The 17,215-nt window shown below is 48.3% G+C and overlaps 1 protein-coding gene across 1 annotated transcript in view; it reads left to right on the top strand.

Moving 5' to 3' along the window:
• The first annotated feature begins 2,426 nt into the window (after positions 1-2,426).
• Positions 2,427-17,215, top strand: part of RNF4 (ring finger protein 4) — a 37,515-nt gene continuing 22,726 nt past the window's right edge. The window contains exons 1-2 of the mRNA XM_063924623.1: positions 2,427-2,570; positions 11,743-11,948. Coding sequence (XP_063780693.1) covers positions 11,940-11,948 — 9 coding nt within the window. The 5' untranslated portion in view covers positions 2,427-2,570; positions 11,743-11,939. The remainder of the gene's footprint in view (positions 2,571-11,742; positions 11,949-17,215) is intronic.

The following is a 17,215-nucleotide window of genomic DNA, read 5'->3' as shown; positions in this document are numbered from 1 at the left end:
AATGAGGAACCTTTTGCCCGCTTGTCCACGAAAAGACTGCGCCTGATAATACGGCGTCTTCTCATGTTGCTCCGCATCACCTGACCACTGTCGTGTCCATAACCCTCTACTGGTAGAAATGGACAACGCACTTAGACTTGATGCCAGTCGGCAAATATTCCGCTGTGCATCACGCATATATAGAAATGCATCTTTTAAATGCTCTATAGGCAAAAATATACTGTCCCTATCTAGGGTATCAATATTTTCAGTCAGGGAATCCGACCACGCCAACCCAGCACTGCCCATCCAGGCTGAGGCGATTGCTGGTCGCAGTATAACACCAGTATGTGTGTAAATACATTTTAGGATACCCTCCTGCTTTCTATCAGCAGGATCCTTAAGGGCGGCCATCTCAGGAGAGGGTAGAGCCCTTACAAGCGTGTGAGCGCTTTATCCACCCTAGGGGGTGTTTCCCAACGCACCCTAACCTCTGGCGGGAAAGGATATAATGCCAATAACATTTTAGAAATTATCAGTTGTTATCGGGGGAAACCCACGCATCATCACACACCTCATTTAATTTCTCAGATTCAGGAAAACTACAGGTAGTTTTTCCTCACCGAACATAATACCCCTTTTTGGTGGTACTCGTATTATCAGAAATGTGTAAAACATTTTTCATTGCCTCCATCATGTAACGTGTGGCCCTACTGGAAGTCACATTTGTCTCTTCACCGTCGACACTGGAGTCAGTATCCGTGTCGGCGTCTATATCTGCCATCTGAGGTAACGGGCGCTTTAGAGCCCCTGACGGCCTATGAGACGTCTGGACAGGCACAAGCTGAGTAGCCGGCTGTCTCATGTCAACCACTGTCTTTTATACAGAGCTGACACTGTCACGTAATTCCTTCCAACAGTTCATCCACTCAGGTGTCGACCCCCTAGGGGGTGACATCACTATTACAGGCAATCTGCTCCGTCTCCACATCATTTTTCTCCTCATACATGTCGACACAAACGTACCGATATACAGCACACACACAGGGAATGCTCTGATAGAGGACAGGACCCCACTAGCCCTTTGGGGAGACAGAGGGAGAGTTTGCCAGCACACACCAGAGCGCTATATATATACAGGGATAACCTTATATAAGTGTTTTTCCCCTTATAGCTGCTGTATCTTTAATACTGCGCGTAATTAGTGCCCCCCCTCTCTTTTTTAACCCTTTCTGTAGTGTAGTGACTGCAGGGGAGAGCCAGGGAGCTTCCCTCCAACGGAGCTGTGAGGGAAAATGGCGCCAGTGTGCTGAGGAGATAGGCTCCGCCCCCTTATCGGCGGCCTTATCTCCCGTTTTTCTATGTATTCTGGCAGGGGTTAAATGCATCCATATAGCCCAGGAGCTATATGTGATGCATTTTTTGCCATCCAAGGTGTTTTTATTGCGTCTCAGGGCGCCCCCCCCCCAGCGCCCTGCACCCTCAGTGACCGGAGTGTGAAGTGTGCTGAGAGCAATGGCGCACAGCTGCAGTGCTGTGCGCTACCTTGTTGAAGACAGGACGTCTTCTGCCGCCGATTTTCCGGACCTCTTCTGTCTTCTGGCTCTGTAAGGGGGCCGGCGGCGCGGCTCTGGGACCCATCCATGGCTGGGCCTGTGATCGTCCCTCTGGAGCTAATGTCCAGTAGCCTAAGAAGCCCAATCCACTCTGCACGCAGGTGAGTTCGCTTCTTCTCCCCTTAGTCCCTCGATGCAGTGAGCCTGTTGCCAGCAGGTCTCACTGAAAATAAAAAACCTAAAACTAAACTTTTCACTAAGCAGCTCAGGAGAGCCACCTAGTGTGCACCCTTCTCGTTCGGGCACAAAATCTTAACTGAGGCTTGGAGGAGGGTCATAGGGGGAGGAGCCTGTGCACACCAGGTAGTTCTAAAGCTTTACTTTTGTGCCCAGTCTCCTGCGGAGCCGTTATTCCCCATGGTCCTTACGGAGTCCCCAGCATCCACTTAGGACGTTAGAGAAAGTATTTTTTTTTTACTAAAATCATTTTGGATAAGTTTAAATACATGTTCTACACTTAATTCACCCATAAAAGAAATCGACAATTTCTGAGTGGATTTTGGAATAAAAAAAATGTCAGTTAAATATCACAATAAATTCCAGTAATATATTTTTTCTTTAAATGGTATTATAATTTCCCTTCTGAATACATAATGCACTATATATGCCACGCCTGCCTCGCACTGCTGCTGAGGTAACCTGCATGACAGAGTAACTATTCCCTTGCTTAGTCATGCACACACAGCACTATCCTCCGTCTCTCAGTCACTCACTCTAATGCTCTGGCTGCGCCTCTGCATTTATATAGCAAGAGTGTGGTCACGTGGTGCCCCTGTCCAGCGCATGCGTAGTAATACCGCCGTGGGCCACCAGAAGACTACAAGGCCCAGAATTCCTTTCGCGGAAGCGGAACACGTTACAGCTTGAAAATTAAACAGTTTGTAACCGACGTCTCTGGCGCCCAATGGGAATGAGCGAGGTCGGGGCGACGTTGTGAGCTGAACAAAGTGCGACCAATGAGCGGGCGCTGCTGAGGTGAGAGCCGGGGAGCAGGTATGGGGTCACATAGAGGGTCCCTGTGTGTGTGTGTATGGGGGAGGAGGCTTCCAGCTACCCCTGTGTATCCCGTCATTGCGGTGTATAGGTGACAGGGGACCCCATAGACACCGCTCTGTGTATATACTGGCTCTTCCCTTCTCATCCTGTCATGTGTGTCATCTGCTGCCGGCTTCTGTCACTGACACTGCTACACCTATAGGGCCGGTGCTAGGAGCCGCCTCCCCACCCTGTCTGTAATGCAGCCCCGGCCTCTGTCCTGCTCTCAATCAGTATAGTCACTAGGAATAATACCATGTCCATAATACGCCATGTCCATAATACACTGCTACTACACACTATACAGACATAGTGCACTACACCTCCCAGCATGCCCTGACCCCTGCACATGTCCATAATACACTGCCGCTACACCCTATACTGACATAGTGCACTACACCTCCCAGCATGCCCTGACCCCTGCACATGTCCATAATACACTGCTACTACACACTATACAGACATAGCGCACTACACCTCCCAGCATGCCCTGACCCCTGTGCATGACCATAATACACTTCTGTTACACAATATACGAGTGGTTCCCAAACTGCTAGTAATGACGGGGAAACAGACAAAGTAAAACAAAAATAAGCAATTAAGTACTTAATGCCGTACATACACGGTCCTTTTAAATGTCTGTCACACTGACAGACACTTTGGGGGGGGGGTATCCAATTACTCGCAATTAAACATCAGAGCGGAAAACTGTAATTTTTCCTGATGTTCACCAATATTTTTTTTTACGGGGTATCTAATTCGATTTCCCATCAAAAATACTTTTTCGAGCGAAAACACTCAGGTTCTGTGAAACCCGTGTGTTTTTGCCGCCGCAGCATCAAAATGCCGGTGCTTCTCAGGGGTTTTGCGTTGCCCGCCTGAGGCAAGTGTTATCGGGGCTAATAGGTTAGCCCCTGGAGAAGCAATATTTGGAGACCGCCCTTCAACTCACAACCTGACAGCCATCAGATATCATGGCTATAAATGACGAGATATATTAGTGTACGACCTACGATATCTGGGTTCCTCCCCTGAGGAAGACGCCTTTCCCCTTTGTTCCTCTGTGAAGCAACACAGGAAATGTATGCTGCAGTGTCGCACACACTACCAGATATGGCTGTTCAGTTATCTGATCTATCAGACATGCTGCACGATTCAGCATGTCCAGTCAGTCACGCACATACACAGTACAATTATCTGTCCAATCTGCCACTATCAGGCAGATCACTGTATAACCTGTGCCCAGCATAAGCAGCAAACATACATGTAGATTTTAGGGCTGTAACACACACTCCGGTTTTTCCCGGATGGCAAAAAGCCGGACAAACTTTGTCCGGCTTTTTGTCATCCGGGAGAAACTGGCAGAGTCTGTCACACAGGACGGCTTTGAGCCGTGTGTAACACTGTGCGCATGCACAGCATTAGACACGGCTTGGAAAAAAACAGTTGTGTGTGTGAAAGCTCCCCTTCACACACACGGTTTACTGGCTGCAAATACGGCCCGGCAGCCGGACCTTCCAGTGGATAGTTCCGGCAGCCGGGCCGGGGCCGTACAGTGTGAAGGGACCCTACCCCTCACACTGTTCATTACAACGCCGGCACGGGAAAAAGCCGTACGGCTTTTTCCAGGCTGGCAAAAGCCGGGTAGTGTGTTTTAGCCCTAGAAGCCCTGGTTACCGGCTTACTGTAATATGTGCATTTCTGCTTTATTTTGGCAGGATAGTAAAGGAAAGCCTGGCTTTCTAGTCTCTTGCAAAGGTTAGTCCATTTCGGAAGCTTTGACCTAATCATAATATTGAAATGGGTCAATAAGACTTTTCTCTATCGTCCTAGTGGATGCTGGGGTTCCTGAAAGGACCATGGGGAATAGCGGCTCCGCAGGAGACAGGGCACAAAAAGTAAAGCTTTCCGATCAGGTGGTGTGCACTGGCTCCTCCCCCCATGACCCTCCTCCAAGCCTCAGTTAGATTTTTGTGCCCGGCCGAGAAGGGTGCAATCTAGGTGGCTCTCCTAAAGAGCTGCTTAGAGAAAGTTTAGCTTAGGTTTTTTATTTTACAGTGAGTCCTGCTGGCAACAGGATCACTGCAACGAGGGACTTAGGGGAGAAGAAGTGAACTCACCTGCGTGCAGGATGGATTGGCTTCTTGGCTACTGGACATCAGCTCCAGAGGGACGATCACAGGTACAGCCTGGATGGTCACCGGAGCCTCGCCGCCGACCCCCTTGCAGATGCTGAAACATGAAGAGGTCCAGAATCGGCGGCAGAAGACTCCTCAGTCTTCTAAAGGTAGCGCACAGCACTGCAGCTGTGCGCCATTTTCCTCTCGGCACACTTCACACGGCAGTCACTGAGGGTGCAGGGCGCTGGGAGGGGAGCGCCCTGGGAGGCAAATGAAAACCTATTTGGCTAAAAAATACCTCACATATAACCTCCGGGGGCTATATGGAGATATTTAACCCCTGCCAGAATACACTAAAGAGCGGGAGACGAGCCCGCCGAAAAAGGGGCGGGGCCTATCTCCTCAGCACACAGCGCCATTTTCCTTACACAGCTCCGCTGGTCAGGACGGCTCCCAGGTCTCTCCCCTGCACTGCACTACAGAAACAGGGTAAAACAAGAGAGGGGGGGCAAAATAGTGGCAAAAATTATATTATAAAAGCAGCTATACAGGGAGCACTTATTATAAGGCTATCCCTGTCATATATAGCGCTTTTGGTGTGTGCTGGCAAACTCTCCCTCTGTCTCCCCAAAGGGCTAGTGGGGTCCTGTCTTCGTTAAGAGCATTCCCTGTGTGTCTGCTGTGTGTCGGTACGTGTGTGTCGACATGTATGAGGACGATATTGGTGTGGAGGCGGAGCAATTGCCAAATATGGGGATGTCACCTCCTAGGGGGTCGACACCAGAATGGATACCTTTATTTATGGAATTACGGGATAGTGTCAACACGCTAAAGCAGTCGTTTGACGACATGAGACGGCCGGACAATCAGTTAGTGCCTGTCCAGGCGCCTCAAACACCGTCAGGGGCTGTAAAACGCCCTTTGCCTCAGTCGGTCGACACAGACCCAGACACAGGCACTGATTCCAGTGGCGACGGTGACGAATCAACCGTATTTTCCAGTAGGGCCACACGTTATATGATTTTGGCAATGAAGGAGGCGTTACATTTAGCTGATACTACAGGTACCACTAAACAGGGTATTATGTGGGGTGTGAAAAAACTACCTATAGTTTTTCCTGAATCAGAAGAACTAAATGATGTATGTGATGAAGCGTGGGTTGCCCCCGATAAAAAGATGCTAATTTCAAAGAAGTTATTGGCTTTATACCCTTTCCCGCCAGAGGTTAGGGCGCGCTGGGAAACACCTCCTAGGGTGGACAAGGCGCTCACACGCTTATCTAAACAAGTGGCGTTACCCTCTCCTGAGACGGCCGCACTTAAAGATCCAGCAGATAGGAGGATGGAAAATATCCAAAAAAGTATATACACACATACAGGTGTTATACTACGACCAGCTATAGCGACAGCCTGGATGTGCAGTGCTGGAGTAGCTTGGTCAGAGTCCCTGATTGAAAATATTGATACCCTGGATAGGGACAATGTTTTACTGTCTTTAGAGCAAATAAAGGATGCATTTCTTTATATGCGTGATGCACAGAGGGATATCTGCACACTGGCATCACGGGTAAGTGCTATGTCCATTTCGGCCAGAAGAAGTTTATGGACGCGACAGTGGTCAGGCGATGCGGACTCAAAACGGCATATGGAAGTTTTGCCGTATAAAGGGGAGGAGTTATTTGGAGTCGGTCTATCAGATTTGGTGGCCACGGCTACAGCCGGGAAATCCACCTTTTTACCTCAAGCTACTCCCCAACAGAAAAAGACACCGACTTTTCAACCGCAGCCCTTTCGTTCCTTTAAAAACAAGAGAGCAAAGGGATATTCATATCTGCCACGAGGCAGAGGAAGGGGGAAGAGACACCAACAGGCAGCTCCTTCCCAGGAACAGAAGCCCTCCCCCGCTTCTACAAAAGCCTCAGCATGACGCTGGGGCTTCTCAAGCGGACTCGGGGGCGGTGGGCGGTCGTCTCAAGAATTTCAGCGCGCAGTGGGCTCACTCGCAGGTAGATCCCTGGATCCTGCAGATAATATCTCAGGGGTACAGGTTGGAACTAGAGACAGATCCGCCTCGCCGTTTCCTGAAGTCTGCTTTACCAACGTCCCCCTCCGAAAGGGAGACGGTTTTGGAAGCCATTCACAAGCTGTACTCTCAGCAGGTGATAGTCAAGGTACCTCTTCTACAACAGGGAAAGGGGTATTATTCCACTCTATTTGTGGTACCGAAGCCGGACGGCTCGGTAAGACCTATTCTAAATCTGAAGTCCTTGAACCTGTACATAAAGAAGTTCAAGTTCAAAATGGAGTCACTCAGAGCAGTGATAGCGAACCTGGAAGAAGGGGACTTTATGGTGTCCTTGGACATCAAGGATGCGTACCTCCACGTTCCAATTTACCCCTCACACCAGGGGTACCTCAGGTTCGTTGTACAAAACTGTCACTATCAGTTTCAGACGCTGCCGTTCGGATTGTCCACGGCACCTCGGGTCTTTACAAAGGTAATGGCCGAGATGATGATTCTTCTTCGAAGAAAAGGCGTATTAATTATCCCATACTTGGACGATCTCCTAATAAGGGCAAGGTCCAGAGAACAGCTAGAGATGGGATTAGCACTGTCTCAAGAAGTGCTAAAACAGCACGGCTGGATTCTGAATATTCCAAAATCCCAGTTAATGCCGACAACTCGTCTGCTGTTCCTAGGGATGATTCTGGACACGGTTCAGAAAAAGGTTTTTCTCCCGGAGGAAAAAGCCAAGGAGTTATCCGAGCTTGTCAGGAACCTCCTAAAACCAGGAAAGGTGTCTGTACATCAATGCACAAGAGTCCTGGGAAAAATGGTGGCTTCTTACGAAGCAATTCCATTCGGCAGATTCCATGCACGAATTTTCCAGAGGGATCTGTTGGACAAATGGTCAGGGTCGCATCTTCAGATGCACCAGCGGATAACCCTGTCTCCAAGGACAAGGGTATCTCTTCTGTGGTGGTTGCAGAGTGCTCATCTATTGGAGGGCCGCAGATTCGGCATACAGGATTGGATCCTGGTGACCACGGACGCCAGCCTGAGAGGCTGGGGAGCAGTCACACAAGGAAGAAACTTCCAGGGAGTGTGGACGAGCCTGGAAACGTCTCTTCACATAAACATTCTGGAACTAAGAGCAATCTACAATGCTCTAAGCCAGGCAGAACCTCTGCTTCAAGGAAAACCGGTGTTGATCCAGTCGGACAACATCACGGCAGTCGCCCATGTAAACAGACAGGGCGGCACAAGAAGCAGGAGTGCAATGGCAGAAGCTGCAAGGATTCTTCGCTGGGCAGAGAATCATGTGATAGCACTGTCAGCAGTGTTCATCCCGGGAGTGGACAACTGGGAAGCAGACTTCCTCAGCAGACACGACCTTCACCCGGGAGAGTGGGGACTTCATCCGGAAGTCTTCCACATGCTGGTAACCCGTTGGGAAAGACCAATGGTGGACATGATGGCGTCTCGCCTCAACAAAAAACTGGACAGGTATTGCGCCAGGTCAAGAGATCCGCAGGCAATAGCTGTGGACGCGCTGGTAACGCCTTGGGTGTACCAGTCGGTGTATGTGTTTCCTCCTCTGCCTCTCATACCAAAAGTATTGAGAATTATACGGCAAAGAGGCGTAAGAACGATACTAGTGGTTCCGGATTGGCCAAGAAGGACTTGGTACCCGGAACTTCAAGAGATGATCACGGAAGATCCGTGGCCTCTACCTCTAAGGAGGGACTTGCTTCAGCAGGGTCCCTGTCTGTTTCAAGACTTACCGCGGCTGCGTTTGACGGCATGGCGGTTGAACGCCGGATCCTAAAGGAAAAAGGCATGCCGGAAGAAGTCATTCCTACTTTGATTAAAGCAAGGAAGGAAGTAACCGTGCAACACTATCACCGCATTTGGCGAAGATATGTTGCGTGGTGCGAGGATCGGAGTGCTCCGACGGAGGAATTTCAACTGGGTCGATTCCTACATTTCCTGCAATCAGGATTGTCTATGGGTCTCAAATTGGGATCTATTAAGGTTCAAATTTCGGCCCTGTCGATTTTCTTTCAAAAAGAATTGGCTTCAGTTCCTGAAGTCCAGACTTTTGTTAAGGGAGTGCTGCATATACAGCCTCCTGTGGTGCCTCCAGTGGCACCGTGGGATCTCAATGTGGTTTTGGAATTTCTAAAATCTCATTGGTTTGAACCACTAAAAAAGGTGGATTTAAAATATCTCACATGGAAAGTGACCATGTTACTAGCCCTGGCTTCGGCCAGGAGAGTGTCAGAACTGGCAGCTTTATCTTACAAAAGCCCATATCTGATTTTCCATTCGGACAGGGCAGAACTGCGGACTCGTCCGCATTTTCTCCCTAAGGTGGTGTCAGCATTTCATCTGAACCAGCCTATTGTAGTGCCTGCGGCTACAAGTGACTTGGAGGACTCCAAGTTACTGGACGTTGTCAGAGCATTAAAAATATATATTGCAAGGACAGCTGGAGTCAGAAAATCTGACTCGTTGTTTATATTGTATGCACCCAACAAGATGGGTGCTCCTGCGTCTAAGCAGACGATTGCTCGTTGGATCTGTAGCACAATCCAACTTGCACATTCTGTGGCAGGCCTGCCACAGCCTAAATCTGTAAAGGCCCACTCCACAAGGAAGGTGGGCTCATCTTGGGCGGCTGCCCGAGGGGTCTCGGCATTACAACTTTGCCGAGCAGCTACGTGGTCAGGGGAGAACACGTTTGTAAAATTTTACAAATTTGATACTCTGGCTAAGGAGGACCTGGAGTTCTCTCATTCGGTGCTGCAGAGTCATCCGCACTCTCCCGCCCGTTTGGGAGCTTTGGTATAATCCCCATGGTCCTTTCAGGAACCCCAGCATCCACTAGGACGATAGAGAAAATAAGAATTTACTTACCGATAATTCTATTTCTCGGAGTCCGTAGTGGATGCTGGGCGCCCATCCCAAGTGCGGATTATCTGCAATAATTGTACATAGTTATTGTTAACTAATTCGGGTTATTGTTTAGGAAGCCATCTTTCAGAGGCTCCTCTGTTATCATACTGTTAACTGGGTTTGATCACAAGTTGTACGGTGTGATTGGTGTGGCTGGTATGAGTCTTACCCGGGATTCAAAATTCCTCCCTTATTGTGTACGCTCGTCCGGGCACAGTACCTAACTGAGGCTTGGAGGAGGGTCATGGGGGGAGGAGCCAGTGCACACCACCTGATCGTAAAGCTTTACTTTTTGTGCCCTGTCTCCTGCGGAGCCGCTATTCCCCATGGTCCTTTCAGGAACCCCAGCATCCACTACGGACTCCGAGAAATAGAATTATCGGTAAGTAAATTCTTATTTTCTGGGAGCATTTAATTTATTTGTTACATAGAATAGAACTGAAGCCTCTTACGTGTGTGTAAAGTGCATCTTCAGCCTAAACTTGCCTGTAGTTTGCGTGACACATGAGTTGACATATGCATTTGTGGAAAAAAATAGTTATGTGGAGTGGTAAGAGCCTAAAACTTTTACAACAGTACGTCTTAAGCTGGGCACACACCTGGCCGACGGTGGCCGATTCGCCGACCTATCTGATGATTGGTAAGTGCACACACTTACCAATCATCTGCCTGATGTGTCGTGCCTGATGTCACAATGGGACGGCGTATAAACGTGCCCGCCCAATTGAGATGTCAGTCACTGACGGTCCCTGCAGCAAGTGTACGACCCCCTGTAGACACAGCCAGATGCGCCAATATATCTAGATATATATCAGCCATCGGCTGTGCTGCAGGACCGACGCGATATGTTTGTGAACAACGTAATTTACAGATATATCAGGGGTACACACCAGCCGACGAGCTTGTGATATAACGGCGAATGGCCAATCTATTGCTCCGTATGTTCCCAGCTTTAGAAATAAGTGTTGTACATTAGTTGATGTATGTTAGTAAAACCTGATGTCTGAATGTTTACCCACCATCACAAATATACGTGACTTAAACCGGCCCATTTAGTAAATACAGGTTGTTCTGAACATATGAAAGGGTGAATGTGTTATCCTACATCTAATTTTGCTGTGCTCGTATGGTATCCAATGGAGCAGCTGATGGATTATAGTGGAAACGCATTATTGTGAAGTGCTTTGTGTCTCAGATGCTCCTAATGCGTCACACAGAGACAGCTGGGGCAACAACCAGAGACTTCATGACATGTTTATGCTGTAGAATCACTTCAGTCTCGTGCTGGATATTGTGTATTAGGGATGATCTAAAACTTCTTGCACACAGTGATTTTATGGTGCCAGACCATCATGATCAGTGATCTTGGTAAGAAGGGCTGTGCACAGTATGACCGGTGTGTAGCCATAGTTATGTGGTGGACGAGAACTAGAACATATGACTCTGAAGATGTTTGCACAGGGTGAGGCAGGTAAGTCGGAGAGATGGGTTATGTTGTGCACAGGAAAGGGTACTAAATCTAATTCTACTTGGCACCCTACTTTGGTGGAGTCCGACCCCTGCGGCATTTACATTCGCTCTGTTTAGCAGAGTCCCAGCACAGAACGTGCAGACATGACCTCTGCTGCGGCAACCTTCGCAGCTTCTCTGATCTTTTTGTACTGATCGGACCCGGTCACTTGGGGTGAGTGGTGCAGTGTTCCTAAATGCAGCGCAAACCCACTCTGGAAAAATGTGCAACCCAGATGGTTATGGTTCCTGAACTGTCTTTTTTTTTCTCTTTGTTATTGGTGGTGTCATTTGATTTGGTTATCTCTCTTATAAACACCTACGAATACGGTATGTCTGTGGCTTTTAATCCTGTGTTGCTCATTTCCGGAAAACCCATCTCACCTTTGCTCACATCTTTGCCTGTTTGACTTAGCTGCATTTGGTTAGGTTACTTACATGTTTCATGCGCCATGTTCATCTGTTGATGATGCCTTGATGATTACCTGTCCATAACCCTTTCCTGTTGGTTCCTCTCTTTCTAGGTGTGGAAGAGCAAGCTTGTAAGAATCAGGAATTGTAACTGTGATTTTTTTTTTTATTTTTTTTTGCTAGAACATGGGCAGCACTGCACTCTGAGAAGCTGAAACCTCTTTTTTTCTGCACTCTCTGGGTGTGTTTTTTTGTTTTTGTTTTTTGTTTCTCCACTTTTGGGTATCTAACTTGCTATTGAAGGCCCGTCATGAGCTCTGTAAGTATTATTGCTTGTGTCTGATCATGTAGCAGGATCAGTACTGTAGGAGAAAACCATGAAACATGTATAGAAGTATTCCACTGTTTGTAGAGGGGCCTGTGTATACTTGGGGCATCTGCTAGCGGAGCTGGCACTGTGTCTGCTCAATCATAAATTGTAAAACTTGAGTGGGATTTATTTTGGCTTTGTGGTGTATTGTAGGTGTCGCACACGGTGCTAATTAGATCTAGATCTATAAGTACCGTACAGAGCCTTGATGTGTCAGTATGAATGGAAATTGTGAATCTGACATAAATGTTTTATACCGCATACCTTATCTCACCAATAATATTTCTAAATGACTTTCTTTGTGTCTATATGGAAATATTTTTCTCCTGCATCCATTGGTGGGCACTGGGACCATATAGAGAGGTTTGTGCAGGATCTTGATGCACTTTAAGAAAATCTCGGTGAAGTGTGAGCTCTTCCCCCTGTATAGTATTCCCCTTAGTTGGAGCAAGTCAGTATCTGAGGCCCCCTCACTAGCCGCGTTCAGTTGGTTTATATTTCAGTTCCGGTAAGACGGAGGAGTCAGTTGTTCAAAATGTGACGTTTTTCCTATTCACTGGATAGTCGGCCTAAAGCTGATAAAACACATTACCGTGTGATAATCAAGTATCCAGCTCGCCATGAGCTGCAGAAGTGGATGAGAACTATAGCAGCAATACAGTATTGGACTGATGCTGGGACAGCTGATCCAAAAATCGGCACTCCCCTGATTATCCAGCTCATTGCACATGCGTGACATGCATGACCTGTGGTCACACTGTCTCACAGTATGGAGGGATCCCGCTTTGTAACCTGGTGCTCCTTCACTGAGGGTGGAGCAGGGCTTCAGGAACCAATGCCATCTGACTATTGGGCTTCCTCAATGGACCCCTAATAATGAATGGGACTGTTAATAAAAACATGCATTTCCACTTGTGAAATGGGCCTGTTAGTGATCATGTATAGACCCTTAATTCTCACGTCATATTGTAGTACCACCTATAGTACAGCTTGTAGGATGTTTTCTTGTGCTGGCTGGAGATGGAAGATTTAGCTTTAATCTCCTGTCCTTCCAATTCTCATCTGATGGGAGCCCAAAGTCTCTCCCATGCTCTTTCACAGGTGGGACAGTGTCAAGGAGATTGCCATATATTTATTTGTGGTATTATTCCCTTGGACATAAGGTAGCATCTTCATATACGTTCAAAAGTGGTAAGTGCACAAAGGATTGGAGTCATGGTTGCATTATTTGAAAGTGCAGACTAAGGATACAGACGGGGACTTCTGCTGAACATCTGAAAGGGATTGCCATTGGCCATGTACAAAGTCAGTAGGGAGCTTGAGATTCACATCACTCTAACTGTGAACTGAACAGAGAATGTTCCTGGTGGGAAAGGAGGATTGCTCCAGTTTCTAAATGAGTACAAGATGAGATCTGATCTCTTCCAGCACTGCATTCTTTCACTCATTCTAGCGAAGATCACCTCTATAACTGTGTTGTCACTGCCCCTCTGTCTCCTCTCCATCGCAGTCCACATAACGAAATTTAGACTTCTCCTATTCCGTACATGGCATACTCTTCCTCCACCCAACAGCCCCATCGACTGGCCCACTTACTGTTCTGTTACAAACATGGCTGTACGAGCCCATGCACTCTGGTGGGAATTTAGGTGTAGCACTAGCTATTCAAATCAAGAAGCACCAAAGAGGACTTTGCTCTGAAGCTAATTTGAGCTTAGTGTGTTTATCTACGGTACGCGTTGATTTCTTTCAGTATAATGAGCTGCTACTAGTATGAAATATGGATGGTTCTCGCCTTTGGCTGTGAAACAGTAAATGCATTAATGGCTGGTTAGGATGAGAGAGAAGTCCAAGAAGTAATTTGACTTGTATGTGTATTTCTCTGACGTCCTAGTGGATGCTGGGGACTCCGAAAGGACCATGGGGAATAGCGGCTCCGCAGGAGACTGGGCACAAAAGTAAAAGCTTTAGGACTACCTGGTGTGCACTGGCTCCTCCCCCTATGACCCTCCTCCAAGCCTCAGTTAGATTTTTGTGCCCGAACGAGAAGGGTGCATACTAAGGGGCTCTCCTGAGCTGCTTAGAGTAAAAGTTTAAAGTAGGTTTTTTTATTTTCAGTGAGACCTGCTGGCAACAGGCTCACTGCACCGAGGGACTAAGGGGAGAAGAAGCGAACTCACCTGCGTGCAGAGTGGATTGGGCTTCTTAGGCTACTGGACATTAGCTCCAGAGGGACGATCACAGGCCCAGCCATGGATGGGTCCCGGAGCCGCGCCGCCGGCCCCCTTACAGAGCCAGAAGACTGAAGAGGTCCGGAAAATCGGCGGCAGAAGACGTCCTGTCTTCAACAAGGTAGCGCACAGCACCGCAGCTGTGCGCCATTGCTCTCAGCACACTTCACACTCCGGTCACTGAGGGTGCAGGGCGCTGGGGGGGGGGGGGGCGCCCTGAGACGCAATAAAAACACCTTATATGGCAAAAAATACATCACATATAGCTCCTGGGCTATATGGATGCATTTAACCCCTGCCAATTTTTCCATAAAAAAGCGGGAGAAAGGCCGCCGAGAAGGGGGCGGAGCCGATCTCCTCAGCACACTGGCGCCATTTTTTCCTCACCGCTCCGTTGGAGGAAAGCTCCCTGACTCTCCCCTGCAGTCCTGCACTACAGAAACAGGGTAAAACAAGAGAGGGGGGGCACTAATTTGGCAGATAAATATATACAGCAGCTATATCAGGGAGAAACACTTATATAAGGTTATCCCTGTATATATATATAGCGCTCTGGTGTGTGCTGGCAAACTCTCCCTCTGTCTCCCCAAAGGGCTAGTGGGGTCCTGTCCTCTATCAGAGCATTCCCTGTGTGTGTGCTGTGTGTCGGTACGTTGTGTCGACATGTATGAGGAGGAAAATGGTGTGGAGGCGGAGCAATTGCTTGTATTAGTGATGTCACCCCCTAGGGAGTCGACACCTGACTGGATGGTCTTATGGAAGGAATTACGTGATAGTGTCAGCACTTTACAAAAGACTGTTGACGACATGAGACAGCCGGCAAATCAGTTAATACCTGTACAGGCGTCTCAAACACCATCAGGGGCTCTAAAGCGCCCGTTACCTCAGATGGTCGACACAGACACTGACTCCAGTGTCGACGGTGAGGAAACAAACGTATTTTCCAGTAGGGCCACACGTTACATGATCACGGCAATGAAGGAGGTTTTGAACATTTCTGATACTACAAGTACCACAAAAAAGGGTATTATGTGGGGTGTGAAAAAACTACCCGTAGTTTTTCCTGAATCAGATGAATTAAATGAGGTGTGTGATGAAGCGTGGGTTTCCCCCGATAAAAAAACTGCTAATTTCTAAAAAATTATTGGCATTATACCCTTTCCCGCCAGAGGTTAGGGCGCGTTGGGAAACACCCCCTAGGGTAGATAAGGCGCTCACACGCTTATCAAAACAAGTGGCGTTACCGTCTCCTGATACGTCCGCCCTCAAGGAACCAGCTGATAGGAAGCTGGAAAATATCCTAAAAAGTATATACACACATACTGGTATTATACTGCGACCAGCAATCGCCTCAGCCTGGATGTGCAGTGCTGGGGTGGCTTGGTCAGATTCCCTGACTGAAAATATTGATACCCTGGACAGGGACAATATATTATTGACTATAGAGCATTTAAAGGATGCATTTCTATATATGCGAGATGCACAGAGGGATATTTGCACTCTGGCATCAAGAGTAAGTGCGCTGTCCATTTCTGCCAGAAGAGGGTTATGGACGCGACAGTGGTCAGGTGATGCGGATTCCAAACGGCATATGGAAGTATTGCCGTATAAAGGGGAGGAGTTATTTGGGGTCGGTCTATCGGACCTGGTGGCCACGGCAACGGCTGGGAAATCCACCTTTTTACCCCAGGTCACCTCTCAGCAGAAAAAGACACCGTCTTTTCAGGCTCAGTCCTTTCGTCCCCATAAGGGCAAGCGGGCAAAAGGCCACTCATATCTGCCCCGGGGCAGAGGAAGGGGAAAAAGACTGCAGCAGACAGCCTCTTCCCACGAACAGAAGCCCTCCCCCGCTTCTGCCAAGTCCTCAGCATGACGCTGGGGCCTTACAAGCGGACTCAGGCACGGTGGGGGCCCGTCTCAAGAATTTCAGCGCGCAGTGGGCTCACTCGCAAGTGGACCCCTGGATCCTGCAGGTAGTATCTCAGGGGTACAAATTGGAATTCGAGACGTCTCCCCCTCGCCGGTTCCTGAAGTCTGCTTTACCAACGTCTCCCCCCGACAGGGAGGCAGTATTGGAAGCCATTCACAAGCTGTATTCCCAGCAGGTGATAATCAAGGTACCCCTCCTACAACAGGGAAAGGGGTATTATTCCACGCTGTTTGTGGTACCGAAGCCGGACGGCTCGGTGAGACCTATTTTAAATCTGAAATCCTTGAACACTTACATACAAAGGTTCAAATTCAAGATGGAATCACTCAGAGCAGTGATAGCGAACCTGGAAGAAGGGGACTATATGGTGTCTCAGGACATCAAGGATGCTTACCTCCATGTCCCAATTTGCCCTTCTCACCAAGGGTACCTCAGGTTTGTGGTACAGAACTGTCACTATCAGTTTCAGACGCTGCCGTTTGGATTGTCCACGGCACCCCGGGTCTTTACCAAGGTAATGGCCGAAATGATGATTCTTCTTCGAAGAAAAGGCGTCTTAATTATCCCTTACTTGGACGATCTCCTGATAAGGGCAAGGTCCAGAGAACAGTTAGAGGTCGGAGTAGCACTATCTCAAGTAGTACTACGACAGCACGGATGGATTCTAAATATTCCAAAATCGCAGCCGATTCCGACGACACGTCTGCTGTTCCTAGGGATGATTCTGGACACAGTACAGAAAAAGGTGTTTCTCCCGGAGGAGAAAGCCAGGGAGTTATCCGACCTAGTCAGGAACCTCCTAAAACCAGGCCAAGTGTCAGTGCATCAATGCACAAGGGTCCTGGGAAAAATGGTGGCTTCTTACGAAGCGATTCCATTCGGCAGATTCCACGCAAGAACTTTTCAGTGGGATCTGCTGGACAAATGGTCCGGATCGCATCTTCAAATGCATCAGCGGATAACCCTGTCTCCAAGGACAAGGGTGTCTCTCCTGTGGTGGTTACAGAGTGCTCATCTTCTAGAGGGCCGCAGATTCGGCATTCAGGACTGGGTCC

Source organism: Pseudophryne corroboree, chromosome 1 (assembly GCF_028390025.1).
Source record: "Pseudophryne corroboree isolate aPseCor3 chromosome 1, aPseCor3.hap2, whole genome shotgun sequence".
Classification (NCBI taxonomy): domain Eukaryota; kingdom Metazoa; phylum Chordata; class Amphibia; order Anura; family Myobatrachidae; genus Pseudophryne; species Pseudophryne corroboree.
The sequence above is the reverse complement of the archived record's forward strand: the minus strand, read 5'-3'. Positions and strand labels throughout refer to the sequence as shown.